The 25,628-nt window shown below is 48.1% G+C and overlaps 2 protein-coding genes across 5 annotated transcripts in view; one reads left to right on the top strand and one right to left on the bottom strand.

The window, feature by feature from the left end:
• The window catches only part of RAD54L (RAD54 like), a 46,143-nt gene extending 45,473 nt beyond the window's left edge, over window positions 1-670 (top strand). For all 4 annotated transcript variants that reach the window (XM_055093436.2, XM_003812748.6, XM_034964164.3 and 1 more), the window contains one exon: window positions 32-670. In XM_055093436.2, coding sequence (XP_054949411.1) covers window positions 32-242 — 211 coding nt within the window. In that variant the 3' untranslated portion in view covers window positions 243-670. The remainder of the gene's footprint in view (window positions 1-31) is intronic.
• On the bottom strand, window positions 360-25,626 carry LRRC41 (leucine rich repeat containing 41). Its single transcript, XM_003812749.6, has 10 exons — window positions 25,116-25,626; window positions 20,273-20,359; window positions 19,552-19,622; window positions 7,346-8,483; window positions 3,083-3,343; window positions 2,354-2,518; window positions 2,150-2,248; window positions 1,450-1,572; window positions 1,140-1,215; window positions 360-1,044 (listed from the first exon to the last, which is right to left on the bottom strand). Exons 1-10 carry the CDS (start codon window positions 25,312-25,314, stop codon window positions 825-827), a joined length of 2,439 nt encoding a protein of 812 aa, XP_003812797.3. The 5' UTR covers window positions 25,315-25,626; the 3' UTR covers window positions 360-824.
• Between the last annotated feature and the right edge of the window lie 2 nt (window positions 25,627-25,628).

The following is a 25,628-nucleotide window of genomic DNA, read 5'->3' as shown; positions in this document are numbered from 1 at the left end:
TAGTGACTTCAGCTGTGCCTTCTGTCCCTAGGTTGCACTGCCGACGTTGTGTCAACAGCCATCAGATCCGGCCACCCCCTGATGGTTCTGACTGCACTTCAGACCTGGCTCAGTGGAACCACTGCACTGATAAGTGGGGGCTCCGGGATGAGGTACTCCAGGCTGCCTGGGATGCTGCCTCCACTGCCATCACCTTCGTCTTCCACCAGCGTTCTCATGAGGAGCAGCGGGGCCTCCGCTGATAACCAGCTGGTCTGGGTGTAGCTCTTAGAGGAAGGAGATAGGGAAAAGGGGCTCCTTGCTCCACAGGGCCCTGTTGAATTTTGTTCTCTGGGAGAAAATCATCAAGAAGGGCTGCATGATGTTTGCCCAAAATTTATTTTATAAGAAAAACTTTTTTGGTTAAAAAAAAGAATAAAGGTATGAAAGGGTTTGAGGCCTGAGAGCAGTGTGGTAAGCCCAGCAGGGAAGAAGCCCCCTATACTTCTCTAAAGCCTGGGTGCCTGCTTGAGGAGGGAAGGCAGGAACCCAGGGGCAGGGGAGGGGATCTCTTCAGCAATTACGATGACCACTGTAACCTCCTGGCCCAAGGTTCCCAGGATACTGAGTAAGGGGCCCAAAGACTATAAACCCAGCTGTGAGAATGCCTGTTTGCTGGGCCTCATCAAGGCCTCCAGGACCTCAGTGCAAGGGAAGAAGGAAAAAAGAGAAAAAAGGTGACAGAAAGAGAAAGATAGAACTGGTGGTTGGGGTTCTGGGCAGCCCATGCTTCAGCCCCTGCAAGCTGATGGTACCGAGCATGAGACTGTGAGGTACGGGCCCCATCACATGGTGCTAACATAATCTGCGAAGGCCTGGGATGAGTCCCATGAGTCGCTAACCACATGGCAGGTAGCCCGGAGCCGCCGGATGGCTTCCCTGGCTGTGACTGCATCCTGGTCCAGCCAGTTTTGGAAGAGGCGCAGGTGACCAAAGGCTCCACGGCCCCAGCGCTCCAGCCGCTTGGCGAACTCCAGAAGCCCATCTGGCTTGATGCAGTTGGAACTGGTAGGGTGAGATGGATTAGATATCCAGGAAGCAGTGAATTCCTGGTCTATATCTCTAGCCCCATCCCTTGTCTTGCCCCTCCCCTCATGTACCTGATGTCCAGCTGACAGAGAGAGGAGGATGAATCCTCTGAGAAAACATCTGCCAAGGCCAGCAGGCCAGCATTCCCTGGAGAGAAGGGGAGAACGCCTATCACCTCCACCCAAGAACAGGGGACAAGGGTATCCCAACCCAACTATGGCTGGCAGAACCAGCCCTGCTGGTTCCTGAAGCCCCAGCACAGAAATATCTGTATTCCAACTCCCACGTTCCCAGTGGAGAGGTCTTTGCCTTTATCCAGTGAGTTTTTAGGTCAAAGGCCTAGCTCCTTTCCCCTCTCCCTCCCCAGGGTCTGGCCCCCACCCAGGCGGTTCCCTGGCAGCCGGAGGCCCTTCAGTGTGGAGTTGCCCTTCATAGCAGCAACCATCTCAGGCAGAAATTGGGCTGGGCGCTTCTCAAACAGACGGCAGAAGGAGAAGGTAATCTCTGTCAAGAAAAATTATAGTAAATTCTGATGGCTGCATTAGGACTGGTGCTGCCCCTCCTGCCCCAGTTGGCCCTAGCAAGGGGTATTAACATTATAGAGGCCCAAAAAGAGGAAGGAATTTGTCTAGACTCCAAGCAAGGCTGGAACTAAATCAGAATCCAAACTAAAGACTGAACCTAAATGTTCCCTATAAGAAGGTTCTCTGCATGGACAATTCTCCATTCACTTCCTTCTTTCCCTAACACTGGCCACCCTCTATGCAGGGGTGGGGATCAGAGAAAAGTCTATGAGGGGAGCCTGGCACAGTACATTTATTTTGCCCCACCACCACCATTTTGTCCACCTCTGAAAGGTAAGAGCAACTTTTGGGTGAAGCACTCTAAAAGAGCGATTTCTCATGTTTAGTAGAGGAAGAATTGAGATTGGGGCTTTTAGAAGGAAAATCATGCAGGTTCTATATCCATTTTATAGCTGAGGACACAAGGCCAAGAAAGGAACAGTGGTTTGCTCACTCAGATTATGGCAGAACCATAGTGAAGACCCAGGAAATGTCCAGGTTCTGAATAAGGAACTTACCTTGCAGAGTCAGATTCTGTAGCAAAAAGAGCACCTCGCTCTGACAGTCAGCGAGATTCATGTCATGGAAGCTCAGTCTTTTCAGGGCTAGGTTGTACTCTGGATAGGAGGCAGAGACCATGGACCATGGACCTTAGCTTTCCTAGAGAACAGTGCTAGGTCCCCACCTACTCCTCTCCCTTCACCATTCTGGCTGGGTCCTACCTTTGAGTGTTTGCAAAACAAGCCCAAAATCCTGGGGAGAGGCAAAGGTGGCACTATCCAGGGACAGCTGCTGCAGAGAACCCGAGGCCTTCAGAACGGAGCACAGCAGTGGGGCTGGCTGGGCTCCCCGTGGAAATCCCATCTCCAACTGCTCCAGGCAGTTTTCTGGATATGGTGGGGAAAGAAGATTCCAGCTGGCCATCTCTACCTCACTCCCATAGCAGGTCCCATCCTGTTCTTAAGGGATTCATCTAAAAAATTATTTATTCATTCACTTGTCGTTGAGTGCCTACCATATGTCAGCACTGTGCTAGATTCTAGGAATTGAGCACTAAATATGAGATTTAGTCCTTGCCCTTGTAGAAATTTTAGACCAGGAAGACAGGCTACCCAGACACAAGCAAATAAAGTATGCAGAGTGGTGGGATAGGAGACATACAAGAACTAAGGGAACATATAGCAGGGGAACTAATCCAGTCTAAAGATCAGTTCTTTTCCTTTTCTGGAGACCAAGCTGCCTTGGTCACTCTCTGCTGGTCTTATGGTGGTTTAGGCCCTGTCTAGCTCAAGAGTATCTTAGTGGTAGGCTCTAAAGGGGGAATAGGTTCCAGATAAGCCAGGAATGAGTGATAGAAGAGGTCCTTCCCCTTTCCCCATACGAATGCATCTGCACGTTTGTGTGGGGATACACGTGCGTGCACACACACAAACACACACACAGTGCTTCACCTGGTATCTCCTCATCGCCTATTATGTGGCTAGGGGGCCCTGCATTCCCTGGCACACCAGGGTTGTCCCGCTGGCTTGGGTGGTCAACACGAATAGAGAGGACCCGTAGCAGGGGCAGTGCTCGCACGATAGCACGTGTCAGCTCCAGGATGGGCAGTGGTGAGAACAGGTCACTGAGATGCAGGGCACGGAGGCGACATCCAGCCTGGCCTGACAGGGCCCGCAGGCTGTCTAGCAGGCGGAAGATGTTAGAGCCCAGGCCTATGGCAAGAAAGAGATTAAGTCAGAACCATGTGGGAGTGTCAGCAGGGGTAATATATTCAAATACAACTCCAAATACTTTTGGTTACTAGCAAATCTCTTGGGCTTTGGCTCAGCTTATTTAAACCCATTTGTCTTAACTACTCATCCATGTCTTGCTTTTTCCTTAGGTAACCAGCAAACTGAGGTCTGCTGTTTTGGGTTATGCCCACAAGAAGCACCAGTCAGGGCAGAGTAACAAAATTGAGAAGATACAATATGGTGAGGCAGCATGTGGCTACTAGCTGAATGACAGGCACAGACAGTAGCAGTTCTCTGGATTTCTGGGTTCTGAGTAGTTTTCTGAAGAAACTGGCCTTGAAGAAAGGAAGTTTTGGATAGAGGGAGAAGACATAGTCAAGAGTCCCAGCTAGCCGGGAGCGGTGGCTCACGCCTGTAATCCCAGCACTTTGGGAGGCCAAGGTGGGCAGATCACTTGAGGCCAGGAGTTCCAGACCAGCCTGGCCAACATGGTGAAATCCTGTCTCTACTAAAAATACAGAAATTAGCTGGGCTGGGTGGCACATGCCTGTAGTCCCAGCTACTCGGGAGACTGAGGCAGGAGAATCACTTGAACCTAGGAGACGGAGGTTGCAGTGAGCTGAGATCACGCCACTGCACTCCGGCTTAGGTGAAAAAGCAAGACTCTGTCTCAAAAAAAAAAAAAAAAAAAAAAAAAAAAAAAAAAAAATCACAGCTAGGAGAGTGCAAGGCATGAATGGGACGCTTGCTTGTTTGACTACATGAGGCTCAGGAAACAGCTCTAGAGGGCAGGGCACTGGAGGCCACATTATGGAAAGGCAAAGGGATGGTTTAACCTAGACGCAATAGGGAGCACCTAAAAACTATGGAGAGTGACAGTGACCCAACTGGGATACTTAAAAGAATCAATGGGTGGGAATGGGGCAGAAAAAGATAACCAAATCCCACAGCATGGACTAGGATCCAGGAAGGTTAGTTGCTTAATGCCACAGGCAAATAATTCCTTGGACTATGCAGGCTCCTGTTCATTCATTCAACTAAACTACCCAGTGCCTACTAAATATCAAGTTTTTTGCTAGACACTAGTGAGCAGCACATTGCTTTTTTTTCTTACATAGCTTGATAATGCGACGGGAACTGGGGGAATAAAGTACTATGAAATTACAAAGGATGAGTACCTAGTCCAGCTTACATCAGTAAAGGCACTCCAGCTAAGTCCTAAAGAACATAAAGGGGACAGGCTAAAATTTAGGAAGAATGATTGTGGCAGAGGCAACTTGGCATATGTAGAGGCCTGAAGGAGAACAAAAAAATTTCATAATGGCTGGTGTGAGAGTGTGAAGGGGGGAAGCATTCAAGATACAACTATAGGCCAGGTGTGGTGGCTCACACCTATATAATCCCAGCACTTTGGGAGGCTGAGGTAGGCAGATCACCTGAGGTCGGGAGCCCAAGACCAGCCTGGCCAACATAGTGAAACCCCGTCTCTCCTAAAAATACAAAAATTAGCTGGGCATGGTGGCATGTGCCTGTAATCCCAGCTACTGAGGCAGTAGAATTGCTTGGACCCGAGAGGCGGAGGTTGCAGTAAGCCAAGATTGCACCATTGCACTCCAGCCTGGGTGACAACAGAGACTCCCTGTCAAAAAAAAAAAAAAAAAAAGATACAACTAGAGAGATGACCAGGAGTAAGAATATGAATGACCACTAAGTAAAATTAAGCCATTGAAAGGTGTTTGCATAAATGAATGACAGGGTCATTTTTGACTGATTTTTTAAAGAATCAAGACTGCATTTTTCAAAGGATGCTTGGGCTGCAGTGCAGATAATGGATTTGTATGGCAAGAGTAAGGAGTCCGGAGGAACTACTGAAATTAGTTCAGGTAGTGGGTAATAGTAGCTTGAATTAACGATGTGGAGATAGAGAAATAAATGTATTTAACAAATTGTAAAGATAGGGCTGGGCGTAGTGGCTCATGACTATAATCTCAGCACTGTAGGAGGCCGAGGTTAGTGGATCACTTGAGGCCAAGAGTTCGAGACCAGCCCGGCCTATATGGGGAAACCTTGTCCTTACTAAAAATATAAAAATGCATTCAAGTTGGATGTAATGAGTTGGGTGGGGTATTGTGGGTTATGAAGTTGTCATGTCTATTAGCTGGATAAATGGGTCTGGAAGTTCAAGAGAAAGATCTGGGGTAATGTCACATAATGGGGAGTCTTTAGCATAGTTGGCCTTTGAAACCACAGGAATGGATGAAATTGTCCAAGAAGCGTGCATAAAGTGGGAAAGCTCTGAGGAACTCTGAATAAACAGAGGAGGAGAAAACTTTTTTTTTTTTTTTTGAGATGGAGTCTCACTCTGTTGCCCAGGTTAAAGTGCAGTAGTGCAGTGGCACGATCTCCAGTCACTGAGTAGCTGGGATTACAGGCGCCCACCATCACGCCTGGCTAATTTTTGTATTTTTAGTAGAGATGGGGTTTCACCATCTTGGCCAGGCTGGTCTTGAACTCCTGACCTCGTGATCCACCCACCTTGACCTCCCAAAGTGCTGGGATTACGGGCGTGAGCCACTGCGCCCGGCCAAGAAAACATTTTTTAAGGTAGTGAAAAAAAATTTAATGAACAGCAGTAAATCCTGCCAAGAAGAGTTACTGAAAAGTATACATTGGATCTAGTAACAAGGAGGACCCTGATGACATAGGTCCTTGCCAGTGCAGTGGTAGGGGTATAAGAGGCTGGAAGGGGCTGTGAGTAAGAGAAGTGACAGTACAGATAACTAAGGTTGTGAAGAATAGGAGATAACAGTTTATTAATATGGCATAGAGGGAGGTGTTGGTGGCAGTTTTTGATGGAGACCTGTTAAAATGCTGATAGGAGAGAGACAGTGGAAAGGAGAGTAGCATAGTTGTTTGAAAGCATGAATCTGCAGTCTGATTGCCTGGGTTTTGAATCCTAGCTCTATAATTGCTAGGTTATCCTGAGGAAGTCACTTGCCCTCATAGGGTTGTGAGGATTGTTAGATCAAATTATCAAGAATACTTAAAATATGCCAGACACATACTAAGCAGTATATAAAAATTAGTTTGAGAAACAAGCTTCCCTAAGAAGGTAGAATGCTTGTTTCTCAAACTGATAATTTTTATATACTTTGTTGTGAAGCTCTATGCATCTAGAGCACAGGTGGGAGAATTAGCCTTAGAAAGGATGGTGGTCTTTTCCATTCTGGTAAAGAAGGATGAGTGCAGATGGAGAGTTTATAGGCTGCTTAGCAAGCTAAAGAAACTCATGTGTGATGGCTTCTATTTTCTCTGTGAAGTAGGTGAGGTCATCCCTGAGAAGGGAAAAGGAGAGTTTGGAAGTGGTAGGAATGGGAGCTGATGTTGCAAGCACAGTGAAGGTTCATATGAGGTTAGTGATCATATAGTAACACTGATTTGCATAGTTGTATGATTTGTCTCTAGCAGTGCTCAGCAACCTAGGCAGATTGCTGGATTTAGCCAGAGTTGAGGTTTTGCTAGCTGGTCACAAGCAGGAGGGAAATGAGGACTGAGGACTGCTTTGCAGGTTGTTGGTCTGATAAGAAATTGTGTCCCACACCTTGTCTGGACAGCTACTCTGATATGACTGGTGAGGTGGTGAGGTCAAACTCTAGCCCTGCCTGAGCATGCATATACTATACTGCTCCCACCTGCCCTTGGACTGCCTTCCATATCTAAAATGTATTCATTCTTCCGATTCCAGCTGGCTTGTCTCACTGCCCCTCAGGAACCCCTGCTTTCAACAACTAATCAAGTGTATAGACTTTATGTTCCTCTCTTCTAGCAATGACAGTCTCCCCTGCTATGAGGCATACAAGCCTTCCTCTCTAACCTCCTGATCATACCCCCAATTTGCCCCTCCCACCTCCCTAGAATTAGGCACACAGCTAGTGCTGCTAGGCAATCCAAGCCCAATCCCTGCCACTCCAGGGTGCTCACCATTGTAGGAGAGTGTGAGGCTCTCCAGTGACACCCAGGAGCTCAGCAGGTGGCATAGTGTCAGGGCTGCCTCTGTGGAGAGTGGAACTGTGAATAGCTCCAAGGTGGAGATGCTGCGGAATCTTTGTGAAGCTTCCAGTGCTGGAAGCCCCAGGCAGCTGGGATCTGATCCATCCAAAGCTCCACAAGCCACTTCCCCAATCTCCATCTCTTCGCCATCCTCCTTCTCGCCAGCCACAATAAAAACAAAGTCATACAGGTCTTCAGACTCTGCACCAGGCCCCTGACGGGTGCGAGCACCCTTCTTCCCTGCAGCTCGCTTGAAACGCTTTAGGGGCTTAGGCTGTGGGGCTGAGCTAGCTGGTGCCCGTTTGTATGAGGATGTAGAAGAAGAGGCAGAGGAGGTGGCTGCTGGAGCAGAAGGTGACCGCTTGGTGCCAGGAGCCTCATGGGAGGTGGCTGGGGGGTGCAGCTCCCTCTTAAGGTCTGTTCCGCCTGCTGTCAGGCTCTCCTGTGTGCTCCGGCGTGTTACCCGAGTGGCAGGTGCAGCTCTGGGCATCTGCTTGGCTTCACTCTTACGCCGGCTGGCCATCAGGGCTGCAGCACATCGCTCAGCAGCATCCCGGCGGGGCCGACGTGAGCCCAATAAGAGGGACCCTTCATCTCGGGATGGGGCCCGGCCTCGGGAGGCCTCTCCACAGAGGCGGCAGGGTGGGCCACCAGGCCCTGGTTGCCAGAAGCCAGCACTCATGGTGAGAATAAGGATGAAAAGGGCTGACTCAGGCACAGGCCAGGAGTATAGCGACACTTGACTGACAGCCCCATGGTGAATGAGCTGATGCAACAGCTGCCGAAGTGACTGCTGAGCAGCCACATCAGAGAACAGCAGGTGGCGGAACTTGAGAGTGTGCAGGGAGCTGGCCAGGGTCTCCAGAACCCTGCGGTTGGGCTCAGCCACCAGCTCGGTTGCACCCTGCAGCATGTTACAGATGGTGAGCTGTCGGACATGGCGGGAGCTGTGCAGAAGAGGTGAGAACCGCTGATCACAAAGACGCCTGTCAGAAGACACATCAATGGTCCCACGTAGAACATGGGAAAAAAAGGCCTCCATAAACTTGGCTCGCCAACATGTCACACTCTGAAACGCAGAAAACATGCCAGACAGCCATGATATATCCATGAAACTGTCCAAATTTCCCTCTCTTCCAATAGCACACTATTTACTGAGTCAGGCAACACTACAAATTCATTTAATCTTCACATCTCTGAGGTATGTATTATTATTAGCCCTATTTTACAGGTAAAACCGAGGCACAAAGAGGTGGCCACACAGGTAAGTGGTTGGATTATTTGAACCCGGGAAATCTGGTTCCAGAGACCATGCTTTTATTATAGTGTCTCCACTGAAACACTCACCCCTGTAAGTTCTTCCATGTTTGTTTCTAGAACCTTATCCCAATTTTTTTTTTCTTTTTAAGATAGAGTCTCACTTTGTAGCCTAGGCTGGAGTGCAGTGGTGTGATCTCAGCTCACTGCAACCTCTGCCTCCCAGGTTCAAGTGATTCTCGTGCCTCAGCCTCCAGAGAAGCTGGGATTACAGGCGCCCGCCACCACACCTGGCTAATTTTTGTATGTTTCACCATATTGACCAGGCTGGTCTTGAACTCTAGACCTCAAGTGTTCCGTCAGCCTTGGCCTCCCAAAGTGCTAGGATTACAGGTGTGAGTCACCGCACCTAGCCCCTTAACCTAACTTCATTTTTTTTTAGACGGAGTCTCACTCTGTCACCCAGGCTGGAGTCCAGTGGCGTGATCTCGGCACACTGCAAGCTCTGCCGCCCGGGTTCACACCATTCACCTGCCTCAGCCTCCCGAGTAGCTGGGACTACAGGCGCTCGCCACCAGGCCAGGCTAATTTTTTGTATTTTTAGTAGAGATGGGGTTTCACCCTGTTAGCCAGGATGGTCTCGATCTCCTGACCTCATGATCCGCCCGCCTCGGCCTCCCAAAGTGCTGGGATTACAGGCGTGAGCCACCACGCCTGGCCTCCAACTTCTGATTCTTACCACCACCAGCCCCTTATCACCTCACACCTGACCACTAGCTTCCTGATTGCTTTCCCTGTCCCCAAAGTAGTGTTGTAAAACACTAATTACATCATACTGCTTTAAAACCCTGATGTCTCCCTACTGCCCTTCCACCCTCTGCCTGAGAAGCTTTATTTCCCACATCTTGCTTATGAGAATGCTTTGCTCTAGCCAAGCTGGTCACCCCACGGACTTGAACCTGCCTATGTCCTTTCCTACATCTACCAGAAATGTCTCCATTGCTGAATTAGACTTCCTGAAAGAACTTAGAAACATGTCATTTGAGATTCTTGTTGGGACTCCTCTGACACTCTGAGTACTCAAGACTAAGAGGCTGGTATGTTGTCTCATGGTGTTGAGTCCCTTTGCCTGTGTACATGTCTTATCCCAGCCAGATTAGAAATTCTTAGAAAGCAGAAACCAAATCTTGATTTGTTTCTTCCAAGGCAACAGTTATTTATTTTGATGGATAGGAAATCTCATCAGACTATTCTGCACTTGATCTTAGCCAAAAAGCCGAGAAGCGATTCATCAGACTATTCTGATGTGTTTAATACAACTCTGAATGCAAGTGATTCTCAGCCTTTGGTGCACATCAGAATTCCCTGTGGAGCTTTTCTTCCCCAAAATTCATATACCAGACACCCAGACTTGGTGATTCTATGTTACATCGGAGGTAAGGTCAAGACATCTTTATTGTTTGAACCATCCCAGATGTTTCTGATGTATATCAGAGGTTAGGAATTACTGCTGATCCAGAAGGGCACACCAAGACAAAGACAGGTACTGGACCCCAAAGTTTCTAATTTAAGATGATCCCTAAGTCATCTCAGGGGCAGTAGAAAGTCAGGTCCCAGCTCTTTCACTATACTCTGGACTTCTCTGAACCTCTTCCCTCATCTGCAAAATGTAGATAACCTGCTTCACAGGATTGTTGTGAAGATCAAAATGAAGTAGTACAAATTAAAGCACTTTGTAAACTGTAAGATATAAAAAATGTTACTGCTGCCACTGCTATTAGCCTAGCTGGGATATGAAATGGAGGCAGAGCCTGTTAAGCATGGTGCTCATTCAGACTAAAGCCAAGGCTGTGGGGGCCTGAGGTTCCCCAAGACTAAAACATTTCTTTGATCCTTACCCTGCCTCCATGCATTCCTCCATACTGGAGTGACTCTCAGTTCCTATTTGAGGTTCTTAGAAGGAACTAGGCCTCTGCTGTCCTCAAGCAAAAGTGTCATTCCTGTTGCCTTAGCTATTTCCCCAGACTCTACTTACTGTGGTAATAATTAGGAATGACTTCCTGCTTGAAATAACTGCATAGCAGCAACACAGAAAGGCCTTGCTCATCAGCAGCAGGACATTAAGAGCAGGAAAAACAATACCTGGCAACCAAATCTCTGCTCAACTTTGAGTGAAGGCAAAGAAGGTATCCTTTGGTCCTACCTCACACTAGCACTTTTCCTACAGATTTGCTGGCCCACACCCAGTCTTGAAAAACACTTGCAGGTAACCTTAGCAAGGCTTCAGCTTTATAAGTGAGTGAGTCAGATGGTTATTACAATATCTGGGCCTAAAATATGGACAAAGATGGTGAGCCAAGATATTGTGGCTGTTTCTGGCTATAAGAGGCACAGGGGAAATATAGGTTAGATAGGTAAATACTGGACTTTTTCAGACATGTTAATGGTTGATGAAGACAATGGGAGACAGAATATTTGGAACACCCCAGACACAACTGCAGTGAGCAGCATGACACAGTGATCAGGAACATGCACTCCAGAAGCAGACTGCTTCAACCTGAATCTGGGTCTGCCATTCACTAACTGTAATTTAGGCAAGTCATTTCACCTCTTTCTGCCTTAGTTTCATCATCTATAAAGTGGAAGATCACTATACTGACATCACAGCATTTTTGTGACAGTTAAGTGAGTAAAGTTATGACAGCTCTCAGTGGCTTCTTTCTCACAAATTAACGTACGAGCAGACAAGAGATCATGAAGTTTTATTCCATCACCACTCTTAAGAAGAATCTATGGGCCGGGCGCGGTGGCTCACACCTGTAATCCCAGCACTTTGGGAGGCCGAGGCGGGGGGATCACAAGGTCAGGAGATCGAGACCATCCTGGCTAACACGGTGAAACCCCGTCTCTACTAAAATACAAAAAATTCGCCGGGCGAGGTGGCGGGTGCCTGTAGTCCCGGCTACTCAGGAGGCTGAGGCAGGAGAATGGCGTGAACCCGGGAGGCGGAGCTTGCAGTGAGCTGAGATCGCGCCACTGCACTCCAGCCTGGGCGACAGAGCAAGACTCCGTCTCCAAAAAAAAAAGGAGTCTATGCTAAAATTCGAAGCTGAGAGATGCTTGAGATCTAGTCCAGACCACTCATTTTATGGACTCGTATGCTATCACGATGCAAAGTGATTTAGTACTTTGTTTTCTGTGAGGGTAAGGGAAATGAGGCATGATCAATGAGGTGAAGTGACATTTGCCCAACAACACAATCCTTGGCCCATCCTCAGTGGGCTGGTAGGGGAAGAGGAAGTATTTGTACAAACTAGGGAGGGCTAAACATCTTGTGCTAACTTGTTAGAGCCAACAATATTCAGAAACTATATTTTGTTCATTATTTTGCTGATACCAGAAATACTGTGTGTGAATAGAGAAGCAAATGAAAAATCATGGACGAGGCATGGTGACTCATGCATGTAATCGCAGTACTTGGGGATGCCAAGGTGGGCAGATTGCTTGAGTCCATGAGTTTGTGATCAGCCTGGGCAATGTGACAAAACCCTATCTCTACTAAAAATAGAAAAAATGTAGCTGGGCATAGTGGTGCATGCCTGTAATCCAGCTACTTGGGAGGCTGAGGTGGGAGGATCGCCTGAGCCTGGGAGGTTGAGGCTGCAGTGAGCTAAGATCGTGCCACTGCACTCCAGCCTGGGCAACTGGAGTGAGACCGTCTCAAAAGTGTAAACTAACTCTGGAGTATTTACATATATGAGAGTACCTATATATATTTGTTTTTACAACATTGAGACAATTCTGAACAGTTTCAAATGCTGGGCTTTTAAAACATACCATGTATTCAAATATTTTTAGAATATTTTATTTTGAAAATGTGTACCATATGTAATAATACTTGCTGTATTTAATATTTCCATTGTTTCTAGCTTTTTTTTTTTTTTTTTTTGAGACAGAGTTTCTCTGTCGCCCTGGTCTGGGCTGGAGTGCAGTGGTACAATATTAGCTCACTGAAACCTCTGCCTCCCGGGTTCAAGCAATTCTTGTGCCTCAGCCTTCCAAGTAGCTGAGACTACAGGCACACAACACCATGTCCAGCTAATTTTTTGGTATTTTTTAGTAGACAGGGTTTCGCCATGTTGGCCAGGCTGGTCTCAAACTCCTGAGCTCAGGTGATCCACCTGCCTTGGCCTCCCAAAGTGTTGGGATTACAGGCGTAAGCCACCATGCCCGGCCTGTTTCTAGTTTGTTTTTGTTTTTGTTTTTGTTTTTTTTAAAGACATTCCTGCTCTGTTGCCCAGGCTGGAGTACAGTGGCACGATCTCGGCTCACTGCAACCTCCATCTCCCAGGTTCAAGCTATTCTCCTGCCTCAGTCTCCCAAGTAGCTGGGATTACAGGCACGTGCCACCACACCAAAATAAATTTTGTATTTTTGGTAGAAATGGGGTTTTGCCATGTTGGCCAGGCTGGTCTTGAACTCCTGACCTCAAGTGATCCGCCGCCTTGGCCTCCCAAAGTGCTGGGATTACAGGTATGAGCCACAGTGCCTGACCCTGTTACTAGCTTTTTTATATTAAACTCTTCTGTAATAAACATCTGGAAATAAATCTTCATGAGTATCTCAATTTTTATATACTATAAATTCTAAGGAGTAGAACTTATAGCCAAATTATTTTTTTAAGAGACAGGGTCTTGTCCCATCACCCAGGGCTGCAGTGCAGTGGTGAGATCATAGCTCACCGTAGCCTTGAATCCTGGGGCTCATGCAATCTTCCTGCCTTAGCCTCCCAAGTAGTAGGGACTATAGACGCATGCCACTATGCACAGCTAATTTTTAAATTTTTTCTGTAGAGATAAGGTCTCACTGTGTTGCCCCAGCTGGTTTTTTTTTTTTTTTTTTTTTTGAGATGGAGTCTTGCTCTGTCGCCCGGGCTGGAGTGCAATGGCGCAATCTTGGCTCACTGCAACCTCCACCTCCCAGGCTCAAGTGATTCTCCTGCCTCAGCCTCTTGAGTAGCTGGGACTACAGGCATGCGCCACCACGCCCGGCTAATTTTTGTATTTTTAGTAGAGACGGGGTTTCACCATATTGGCCAGGCTGGTCTTGAACTCCTGACCTCAGGTGATCCACCTGCCTCGGCCTCTCAAAGTGCTGGGATTACAGGTGTGAGCCACCACGCCCAGCCTAAATTTTCTGGGGAGGAAAGGGTCTCTGTCAGCCAGGCTGGAGTGCAGTGGTGCTATTATAGTTCACTGCAGCCTCAACCTCCTGGGCTCAAGTGATCCTCCCACCTTAGCTTACCAATTAGCTGGGAGGTACATGCTAACACGCCCAGCTAATTTTTAAAAATTATTGCAGGCCGGCCACAGTGGCTTATACCTATAATCCCAGCACTTTGGGAGGCCAAGGTGGGTGGATCACTTGATGTCAGGAGTTCGAGACCAGCCTGGCCAATGTGGTGAAACCTTGTCTCTACTAAAAATACAAAAAGTAGCCGAGCTGATGGGCGCCTGTAATCTCAGCTACTTGGGCCAAGATCATACCACTGCACTCCAGCCTGGGCGACAGAGAGAGACTCTGTCTCAAAAAAAAAAAATTATTGTAGAGATGGGGTCTCCCTGTGTTGCCCAGACTGGTCTCGAATTCATGGGCTCAAGTGATCCTCTTGCCTTGGTGTTCTAAAGTCTGGAATTACAGGTAAGAGCCACCACATCCAGCCAGCCTAGATATTTTAAAGTCTGAACAAATATTACCAGATTGCCTACCAAGAAAGTTACAACAATTTCTGTTCCCTCCAATAGCATAGTAAAATGCAAATTTCGCCATGGCCAAACCTAGGCATTACCTTTGCGATGAAAACCAAATCAAAACAAGACTTTACTAAACTAAGAGGTGAAATAGGGATTTTACTTTCTCACTTTTATCATGAGACTTAACATTTTTCACTTTACTGGGGATTTTTGTGTATTTCATGATGTGTCCAAATCCTTACTCATTTTATTTTACTGGGATATTTGTCTTTTTATTTTGTGTCCCTTTGTTTTGCAAATATTGTTGCAAATGTTCTTTCCCAGTGTATTTACCTTTTAAAATTTGGTTATGGTGCTGGCATTTTTATTTTTTTAATTTAATCAATACAAAGTCCTGAAGATAGTGTTAGCATTTTATGTGGTTAAATATGTCTGTATTTTCTTTCTTGGTTCTGTGCATTTAATAATTAGCACTCTCAGCTGGGCACGGTGGCTCACGCCTATAATCCCAGCACTTTGGGAGACCGAGGCGGGTGGATCACGAGGTCAAGAGATGGAGACCATCCTGGCCAACATGGTGAAACCTCATCTCTACTAGAAATGCAAAAATTAGCTGGGCATGGTGGCACGCACTTGTAGTCCCAGCTACTCGGGAGGCTGAGGCAGGAGAATCACTTGAACCCGGGAGGCAGAGGTTGCAGTGAGCTGAGATCGCACCACTGCACTCCAGCCTGGCGACAGAGCGAGACTTCGTCTCAAAAAAAAAAAAAATTAGTTCTCTCTCCATCCTGAGATTAGGATGGTCACTTTTATTATTTTTTTAGTTGTTTTGTGCTCTTTTTTAAGACAGGGTTATGACACTGGAGTGCAGTGTCATTATCATTGCTCACTTCAGCCTTGACCCCTGATGCTCAATTGATCCTCCTGCCTCAGCCTCCCTAATAGCTGGGACTAGAGGCGCACACTAGCACCCCCAGCTAACTTTCGTATTTTTTGTAGAGACAAGGTGTCGTCATGTTGCCCAGGCTGTTCTTGAACTCCTGGGCTCAAGCAATCTGACCACCTTGGCATCCCAACGTTTTTCTGGGATTGTAGGCATGAGCCATCACACCCGGCCTGATTTGTGCTTTTACTTTTTTTTGTTTATTGGTTTTATTATTTTTGGAGACAGAGTCTCACTCTCACCCAGGCTGGAGTGCAATGGAGCGATCTAGTCTCACTGCAATCTCTGCCTCTTGGGTTCAAGTGATTCTCATGCCTCAGCCTCCCAAGGAGCTTGGATTACAGGTGTGTGCCACCACGCCCGGCTAATTTTTGTATTTTTATTTTGTTTTGTTGTTGTTGTTGTTTTTTGAGTCAGAGTCTCACTATGTCACCGAGGCTGGAGTGCAGTGGTGCCATCTCGGCTCATTTTAACCTCTGCCTCCTGGGTTCAAGCAATTCTGCCTCAGCCTCCCAAGTAGTAATCCCAGAGTAGCTGGGATTACAGGCATGCACCACCATGCCTGATTTTCAGTAGAGACAGGGTTTCACCATATGCACCAGGCTGGTCTCAACTCCTGACCTGAAGTATCTGCCCACCTCGGCCTCCCAAAGTGCTGGGATTACAGGTGTGAGCCACCACACCTGCCTGTTGGTTTTATTCTTTTTTAAATTATTTTTTTCTATTCTTTGGTGTTGAAACTTTTTTGTTGTTTTTGTTTTAAGACAAGTTCTGGCTCTATTGCCCAGGCTGGAGTGCGATGGTGTGATCTCGGCTCAGTGCAACCTCTGTCTCCTGGGCTCCCTCCCACCTCAGCCTCCTGAGTAGCTGGGACTACAGGTGCACACCACCACAACAGGATAATTTTTCTATTTTTTGTAGAGATGAGGTTTCTCCATGTTGCCCAGGTTGGTCTCAAACTCGTAAGCTCAAGCAATCCATCCACCTTGGCCTCCCAAAGTGCTGGGATTACAGGTGTGAGCTACCGCGCCCAGCCCTTTCTTTCTTTTTTTAAGAGACGTGGTTTTGCACTGTCCCCCAGGCTGGAATGTAGTGGCATGATCACAGCCTCCAACTCCTAGGCTCAAGCTATTCCTCTCACTTCAACCTCTGGAGTAGCTGGGATTATAGATGTAAGTCACTGTACCCGACTCTTGTGCCTTTACTTTTTACAACTAATTCTTTTTTTTTTTTTTTTTTGAGTCGGAGTCTTGCTCTGTTGCCCAGGCTGGCGTGCAGTGATGTGATCTTGGCTCACTGCAACCTCTGCCTCCTGGGTTCAAGCAATTCTCCTGCCTCAGCCTCTTGAGGAGCTGGAACTAAAGGCACGTGCCACCACGCCCAGCTAATTTTTGTATTTTCAGTAGAGACAGGGTTTCACCATGTTGGCCAGGCTGGTCTTGAACTCCTGATTTCGTGATCCACCCGCGTTGGCCTCTCAAAGTGCTGGCATTATAGGTGTGAGCCACTGTGCCCGGCCACAATTTATTGTTTATACAAAAGTCATTAGAGTATACTGTAAAGTGAGGCTCTAACTTAACTTTTTCCAAATAGCTAACCAATTGCTAGAGAATAATTTATTGGGTAAATCTTAATTTATTCATTGCTTTTTCTCCAGATTATCTATTCTATTATACAGATCTTTTTTCATTTGTTAGTTTTTTGAGACAGGGTCTCTCTCCTGTTGCCCAGGCTCTGGAGTACAGTGGTGCGATCTTGGCTCACTGCAGCCTCAACTTCCCAGGCTCAGGTGATCCTCCTACCTTGGTCTCCCGAGTATCTGGGACTACAGGCATGTGCCACCATGCCCAGCCAGTTCTTCGTATTTTTAGTAGAGACAAAGTCTTGCCATGTTGCCCAGGCTGGCCTTGAGCTCCTGGGTTCAAGTGATCCACCTGCCTCAGCCTCCCAAAGTGCTAAGATTACAGGTGTGAGCCACCGTGCCTGACCTTACAGATCTCTTTATATACCCCAGTACTACACAGTTTGAAATACTATTGCTTTATAAGCATTCTATATTTATCTTGTTCACCATTGTATCCCTGGAACCTAGCATAATGCATGGAACTGAGCAGGCACTGAATAAGTGTTTGTGACTTATGAGCTGAAGGCTATTGTCATGCAAAAGTGGGAAGCGGAAAGACACCCTCTGGAATGGACATGCTCCAAGTTAGGACCTCTGCCTAACTGACTGTTGGGCCACCAAGCCTGGGGCCTCTAAATGCTCTGAAATGCTTTGAGCCAAGAAGACAGAAAGCTTTCTCCAAGAGAAAAATATAATCTTTATCACCTGCTGGTCAACTATACTGCTTGTGAAATACTGGAACAAAGTGAATCTGATGTTTCCTTAAAGATAGCAAAAAGCAGTTACTGTTTTCTAATATTCTTGAGTCTGCTTCTCTTCCTCATAAGGCCTGTTGTCCTCATTCTGAACGCCAAGGGTTGCAGTCCAGATTTGGAAGTGAATAAGCTGAAGGAGATGGGGTTCAATGTTACTGAACCCAGTGCATCCCCAGAAATTAAATCTCCAATTCCTGACATTAGCTTTTTTTCCACCTGTTATTTGGCCTCATTCACCATAGAAGGCCCAGTTCAAATACTACTTCCTAGGAAAGACTTTCTTATTCTCTTCTCTCTCAACCTCCTTACTATCCTCTATTACACCACTTATCCTATCATATGTGATCTATTTGTAGATTTCCCTATTAAACTGGTAGGTCCTTGCCGGGCGAGGTGGCTCACGCCTGTAATCCCAGCACTTTTGGAGGCCGAGGTGGGCGGATCAACTGAGGTCAGGAGTTCGAGACCAGCCTGACCAACATGGAGAAACCCTGTCTCTATTAAAAATACAAAAAAATTAGCTGGGTGTGGTGGCGCATGCCTGTAATCCCAGCTACTTGGGAGGCTGAGGCAGGAGAATTGCTTGAACCCGGGAGGCAGAGGTTGCAGTGAGCCAAGATCGCGCCATTGCACTCCGGCGTGGACAACAAGAGCAAAACTCCGTCTCAAACAAAACAAAACAAAACAAAACTGTTAGGTCTTTAAGATTAGAGGCTGCATCTATTCTTCCAATATCTAGTGTAAGATCTGGTACCTGGTTAAGTTTCAGTAAATGTTTATTGAATTAAATCTACCCCATCACCTAGTTATGGGGCAGCAAAAGAAACTGCTTAAATGAGAGCTCCAGTGATTTATATCTGTATCAGTGAATAATAGAATCTCAGGTCTAAAAGGAGCACTAAAAGTCATCTTGTGCAACCCCTTTTACAATGCTGAATCCCCTGCAGAACACCCTAGTGTCAAGGAGTTATACAGACTCCATTTGAACTTAGTGATGGGAAGTTTATTACCTCTAGAATTAGCTTGTTTCATAAGCTCAGGGTTTAAGCTTTACGTAAACTTCAGGTTAGCAAAAATGTATCTTCCATTAGCTTCCATCCAGAACAAGTCTATTAATCCCTCCTTCATGTGACAGCCATTCATATATTTCAAGATGGGTCATGTTTCCCAAGTCTTCTCTTTTTCAGGAAAAACATCTCCAGTTGTCCCAATGTGACTCACATAATGTGGCTTTGACTTCTTTCTCCAATCTCCACGGGTAGCCTGACCAATGCAGAGCTAGGCAGGACTGTTGTCCACCTTGTCCTTCAGCCTATACTATATTTACATTAGTTCACACAGCTCAAGGTATAGTCGTTATAAGTGGCTTCAACACATTGTTGACTAAACTCCCTTAATCTTTTTTATACAAGCTGTTACTAATCATACTCCTTTATCCCTCATCCCGATGCCATGCAATTGGAACTTTTAAAACTCATTGAAGTATTGGTGTATTCTATTAAATTTCATTTTGTTAGATTTGACCACTGCACCAACACCATCAAGAACTCTAGGAATCCTGGCTCTGCCATCCATTGTGATCACTAACTTTCCCTGTTTTGTGTCCCCTGCAAATACAGTGAGCAAGCAATTCAGTGACAAATGCCAAATGGACCAAAACCTTGTGACAAGCCATCAGAGCCCTCCTCCCAAATCCATTCCATCATTGCCTCTGCACTTTATCAGTACCCAGCTTGTGTTTGTGTGCTATTCCTGCTTTTACCATGCAAAATCAGGCTAGCATTCTACCTGATACCTTAACTTACTTCCAAACTGGAAGGCCTTGTCTTCATCAGTTCATCCCAGAGTCGGCGCCAGATGGCCTGAGTTGAGAGGCCTGTAAGGAGAAATATCACACTTGGCTGCTTACTGGCCACCATGAGTAAAGTACATCAACCTTTCATGTTGTCTTCTGGGTTCACAGGAGCAATATGGCAGAGTGATTAAGGGCACTGGCTCTAAAGACAGATTGCCTGGGTGTGAATATCAGCAAACTACACTCCAGCTATGTGACTTTGCGCAAGTTACTTAATTTCTCTGTGGTTCAGTCTCCTCATCTGTAAAATGTTAATAACAGCTATTTCATAGGGTTGTTGAAAGGATTAGGGTAAATGAGTTTCTCTGGGTAAAGTGCCTAGGACAATGCTTGACACATTAGGGTTAAATGTTACCTGTTAACAGATGTGTCTAATGAGGGGAGGAAGCTTGGTAAAATAGAGAAACTAAGATTCACAAGATATGGGTTGTTGTTCTGGCTTTGCTATTAATTGTGGTGTGCCTGTGTCTCACTTTTATCAGTATAATAAAGATCATATACTTGGCTTTGTGTTTCATAGGACACTGAGGAATGAGGAAGAAAAATAGGTGTGAAGGTACTTTTTGAAAAGCACGAAGTTCTAGCAGGTATCAGGGGTAATATTTACCTGAAGAACATTATGGTGCCTTGCTCATAATCATGGACTGAGAAAGAGACAGAAAGATACTCACCTTTCTTGAGGGCAGTTTCCTCAATCCTCTCCAAGTAATATATATTGAGCAGAGGTAGGATGCTTTGAAGTATTGGGCCTGGGAGGGCTACAAAAATCAAAACAAAAGTTTACTTTTCCTCCCCTCCCCCTCCCACCCAAGAGGGTTCCAAGCATTATTTATTCTACTGGAAAGGAAAATGGAAGGGTAGACTTCTCACTTGACAAATGGAACCTCTAGAAGCTAATCTAGATCTGTTCCAAACTCTAGTCCACTTATCTTCAGCCACTCAGTTGGAAGCTGGAATTTCAGGGGCAAGGGTGAGATCATCCCACAAAACAAGCTGACATGCTAAATGAGCTTGACATGCTTATTTAGGAGCTGGTCAGTTCACTTCTGCCCAAGCAAAATGAACCATTTGGCATTGAAAAGGACCTACTGAATATGTGTGATAAAAGGTCTTTCATAATCTGCCCTGCTAGTATCAGCTCCCTGCTTTGCCTCCTACATTTCAGCCACACTTAACTACTTTTTCATTTACCTAACATATTATGCCACTTTCTGCCCCTGTACCTTTGTCATGCTGTTCTTTCCAATAGGAATGTCCTTTGTCATGCTGTTCTAATAGGAATGTCGTTGCCACTTTCAGTATATCAACTACTCATCTTTCAAGTATCACATGCCCTTTATTAAGTCTTTCCTGAATTCCTTTCCTATTTTTCCAGATTAACCACTACCATCCTTTGGGCTACTGCTATATTCTGAACTAGTACTTTCCTATGAAGAATAGAAACAATTCATGTCTCTAAAGTCAATATATCTTAAAAACAAAACCTGCTCTTGCCAACTTCTCTAGTTCTAAGAGCTGTTATAGTATAGTGTCTAAAGGGTTTGGCCTCTAGAGTAGGACAAATCTGAGTGCAATCCTAACTACTTAGTTAAATGTGAATCCTTGGACAAATTATTTAAGCCTCTTTAAGCCTTAGTTTCTTCAACTGGAAAAAAATGGAGGCTGGGCACAGTGGTTCACACCTGTAATCCCAGCATTTTGGGAGGCTAAGACAAGAGGATCGCTTAAGCCCAGGAGTTCGAGGCTACAGTGAGCTATGATCACACCACTGTACTTGAGCCCAGGTGACACAGTGAGAACCCTATCTCAAAACAAAACAAAAATTAGCAGAGTGTGATGGTGTGCACCTGTGGTCACAGCTACTTGGGAGACTAAGGTGGGAGGATGGCTGGAGCCCAGGAGGTTGAGGCTGAAGTGAGCTGTGCTTAGACCACTGCACTCCAGCCTGGATGACAGAGCAAGACCCTGCCTCAAAAAATAAAAAATAGTTGGGATGCAATGGTTCACACCTGTAATCCCAGCACTTTGGGAGGCCAAGGCGGGCAGATCACTTGAGGTCAGGAGTTTGAGACCAGCCTGACCAACATGGTGAAACCCCATCTCTACTAAAAATACAAAAATTAGCCAGGTGTAATGATGCATGCCTGTAATCCCAGCTACTTGGGAGGCTGAGGCACAAGAATCGCTTGAACTCAGGAGGTAGAGACTGCAGTGAGCCGAGATGGCGCCACTGCACTTCAGCCTGGGCGACAGAGCAAGACTCTGTCTCAAAAATAAAATAAAATAAAATAAAATGGAGATAACAGTAATTAACTCATGACATTGTTGTGAAGATCATGCTTATAATCTGTTTAAAACAATGCCCAGGCATAATAAGCTCGCTAAATGTTGGTGGTTATTTTTATCCTGTCAATGGCATCTCTGTCCAATCAAGAACAAGTCAAACTCACACCTGTAATTCCTGTAATCTTTGGAGGTCAGAGGTAGGGAGCATTGCTTAAGTCCAGGAGTTTGAGACTAGCCTGGGCAACATGGCAAAACCCCATCTCTACCAAAAATACAAAAAAAATTAGCTGGGTGTTGTGGGGCACGCCTGTGGTCCCAGCTACTCGAGAGGCTGAGATGGGAGAATTGCTTGAGCCCAGAAGACAGAGGTGGCAGTGAGCTGATATCATGCCACTGCAATGCAGCCTGGGTGACAGAGTGAGACCCCATCTCAAAGAAAAAGAACAAGTCTAAGATCTTGGAGTATACCAAAACTTCCGCTCCAGGGTCTCTTTTTATCTTTACTTACAGAATAACTGAATCTTGACATCCAAGAATCTAGTATAATTATTTGTACATAGTAGGTCCTCGATGTACGGGCTGAATGAAAGCGTTAATTCCCTATGCTTTTACACGAATGTAGTCCACATCACCTTTCATCTGGTCTATTACAACAGCCTAACTGCTCTCCTTCACTTCAGTCTCCATCCAGTCCCTCTTCATCCTCCTCTTGGTGATGACACTACCCTCCTCAAAACCCTTGGAGGTCTCTCTGCTGCATTCATGATAAAGTCCAAACTCCATATCCTGGTATTCAAGGTATAATATACCTTATTCTAAAGTTTCCTCATTGTACCCTTTCCTGCTGCCTCTATACACCCGCTGCCCCAACTCCTTACACAAAGCGATGCTAGTCCACTACCTCCAGGAAGCCTTTCCTGGCTGTTAGCCCACACAGACCTTCCTCCAAAATAGCAATGCTTAGCAGGCCTCTTCCTTGGCTATTCTCCTAAAAGGCCTCACTTGATTCAGCTTTTTCTGGTCTGGGCCCACAGGAGCTCTTCCTCCCCTGTCTCCTCTCAACTTGGCTGGGGGCTCAGCCAGTAATGGGATTGTGGTATGTACAGCAGTGGTGGGGGAGGGAGAAGGGGAAAGGGAGATTCAGTAAACTGTCAATTGTTTTAGGGGGAAGAGGCAACACGGGAAGAAGTTCCTCCAGAGCCTTACCCCTTTTCCCTCCAACCTGCTCCCCTCTAGTTAGCCATCTCTTCTTGCAGCCACAGGAATTCTCATCCCCAGTTACCCACAAACTCCTCTCTTCCTTTCTCCATTCTTCTTAAGCCGGGATTTTCCTTGCTTCTTTCTAGCTTGCACCTTTAATGCTGCTGCTTCCCAACCTGGGCCTCCGCACCCAGTCATCTTCCTTTTTAGCCAGTCTTAGCATCCCAGAAGCTCCAGGCGGAAAAGCCAGACCCTCTCTGCCTTCTTCCCCATGCCCTAGGACTTTTCTGAGCTCCCTGCTCAGCTCTACGGAGCCTTTCCTCCTGTTCCCCATGGGTCGGCCTGCCCCTTGTCTTCTCAGCCGCTGGCTGGCCTGGGGCCTCCACTGTCCCCTCCGCACACCGGCCGACTTCTAAAAGCCTCTTCAAGCCTCTTCCACCACCACTATGCAGGACACTCAGGCCTCATGGTACTGGGCTCCACTCCCACAGCCAAGGGCCTCCCCGACCACCCTCCAGCTTATCCCGGAGCTTCAGTCCCCCTAAACTCCAGGGCCTTTTCCCCACACCCCCTCCTCATGGCATAACTCAAACTCCGCGCCCTGCAACCTCGAGTCCTCAAAGTCCTCACTCCTGTCCTGACCAGGGCCTTCCTCCTGCAAACACGCCACGGCCACCCGCAAGGCCTCCCGGTGGAACCTCCCCCGCGCCGCCTCCAGGCCCGGGGCCTGCTCTCCTGCCCCCCTCCCCAGCAGGCCTCGGCCGGGCCTGCCACCTCTTCGCCCAACTAAAGCCCCGGCCTCCCGACCCCACCCTCACACCAGCAGCCTCTCAGGCCCGAGGCCTCCCCTGTCCCCAGCGCGGCTAGGCCTGCTTGGCAGAGCCTCACTTTCCCCTCTTTCACTTGCCCCACGTCGGACCCAAGTTTCCCTCGTCAGCGGCCAGGCCGCGGCCAGCGGTCCCCAACCCACAGCCCCGCCTCCCAGCCCAACTGGCCGGTTCGCCCTCCCCGGCCGTTCATCCCGGCGCCCCAGGCCGCCCTCCATCCAGGCCCGGCCCTTTGGTCCCGGCCGCCTTCAGGCCTGGGGCCCCCGTTCACTCCCATTCAGCCCAAGGCCTCTTGGCGGCGCCGCGCCCCCTGCCACGGCAGCCCGGCAGTCCGGGATCCCCGGGCCGTCGCCCCGCTTGGGGCCTCCTTGGCCCTTCCCGCCTGTCCGTCATTCGAGCCTCCCTCGCTTGTTTAAGCCGCTCCGGGCCCCCCTCCACTCGCTCTCCGGTCCCTCCTCGCCGCTCGAGCCGATCCGAGTGGCCTCCGGCGCTCCCTGTCCTGCGAGTCGCACGGTCGCTCGGTCGCTTAGTCAGTTTGGCACCCGAGACCCCGGTTGTCGGTTCGCTCCCGTCAGCCCTGGGCCGTCAGCCAGGCCGCGGCGCCCCGAGCCTTTCGTTCGGCCTCTCCCCCTGCCCCATTCCCTCGCTCTCCAATCTGCTGTCCTCCCCTCCGCCCATCGGCTTGGCCTCCGGAATCTCGACCCCCGTGGCGTGTCAGGCAGATACTGGAGCCCCGGGGCCATCAGTCAGGTTCGGTGGCCCCGGGCCTGGCCTGGCCTTGCCTTAGGCCGGGCCTCCTAACCTCGGCCCCTGCCCCAGGGCAGCCGGGCCATCGCTGCCCACCGGTTCGACATCCGAGACTCCCCTGCTCGGCCCAGCCGAGTGTCAGTTCGCGGCCCACAGCCGCAATCCAGCCTCAGTCGCCCGGGCCCAGCCTGCTTCGCTCCAGACCGGGCCTCCTGGCCTCGCCCCCCGCGCCCCCGAGCCAGGCCGCGGTGCGGGTCAGCCTGCCCATTAGGTCTCCGTCTTTACTCTGTCCAGCCCTGTCAGTCACAAAATTCATGCTCCGATCCTACGAGCTGGCTTTCAGCGCCCCAGGCTGGGCCTTGCCCCGGGCCTCCCGGCCTCGCCCCCCGCGCCCCCCGGCCGCTGGGCCGCCCCTTGCTCTTAGCCAGAGGTAGCCCCTCACCCCGCGACTTACCCCACACCCCGCTCTCCAGAACCCCCATATGGGCGCTCACCGCCCGCCCGCACAGCTCGAACAGGGCGGGGGGAGCGTTGGGGCCTGAGGCCGAGCTCTTCGCTGGCGCCGCCTCCCGGGACGTGGCCTCCATGGTCGTTGCCGCCGCTACCTCACAGAACCAGCAACTCCGGGCGCGCCAGGCCTCGGGCGCCGCCATCTTGGGGAGGTGCGCGAGCGCGAGAGTGTCGCCCGCGGACCGCCATCTTGAAAAGGTCAGCAGTTAGGACGGCTCCATAAGCGATATGGGGAAGAATGTGAATTATGCTAAAGAGATTTCGAAGAAATTAGCACACTTTCCAAGTCTCTTAGGAGCTACTATTTTAGATAAACTCCTAGATCAATTATACTTCGGTCTGGTGTGACTAAGGGGATGTTTCTTAGCAAAGCCTCCTCAGGTGCAAACATCAGCTACCCCTAAGCCCTGTCTGCGGCTGGTAGTACATGCCAATCTGAGCATGTGTTCGCGACCAC

Source organism: Pan paniscus, chromosome 1, assembly GCF_029289425.2.
Source record: "Pan paniscus chromosome 1, NHGRI_mPanPan1-v2.0_pri, whole genome shotgun sequence".
Lineage (NCBI taxonomy): Eukaryota > Metazoa > Chordata > Mammalia > Primates > Hominidae > Pan > Pan paniscus.
The sequence above is the reverse complement of the archived record's forward strand: the minus strand, read 5'-3'. Positions and strand labels throughout refer to the sequence as shown.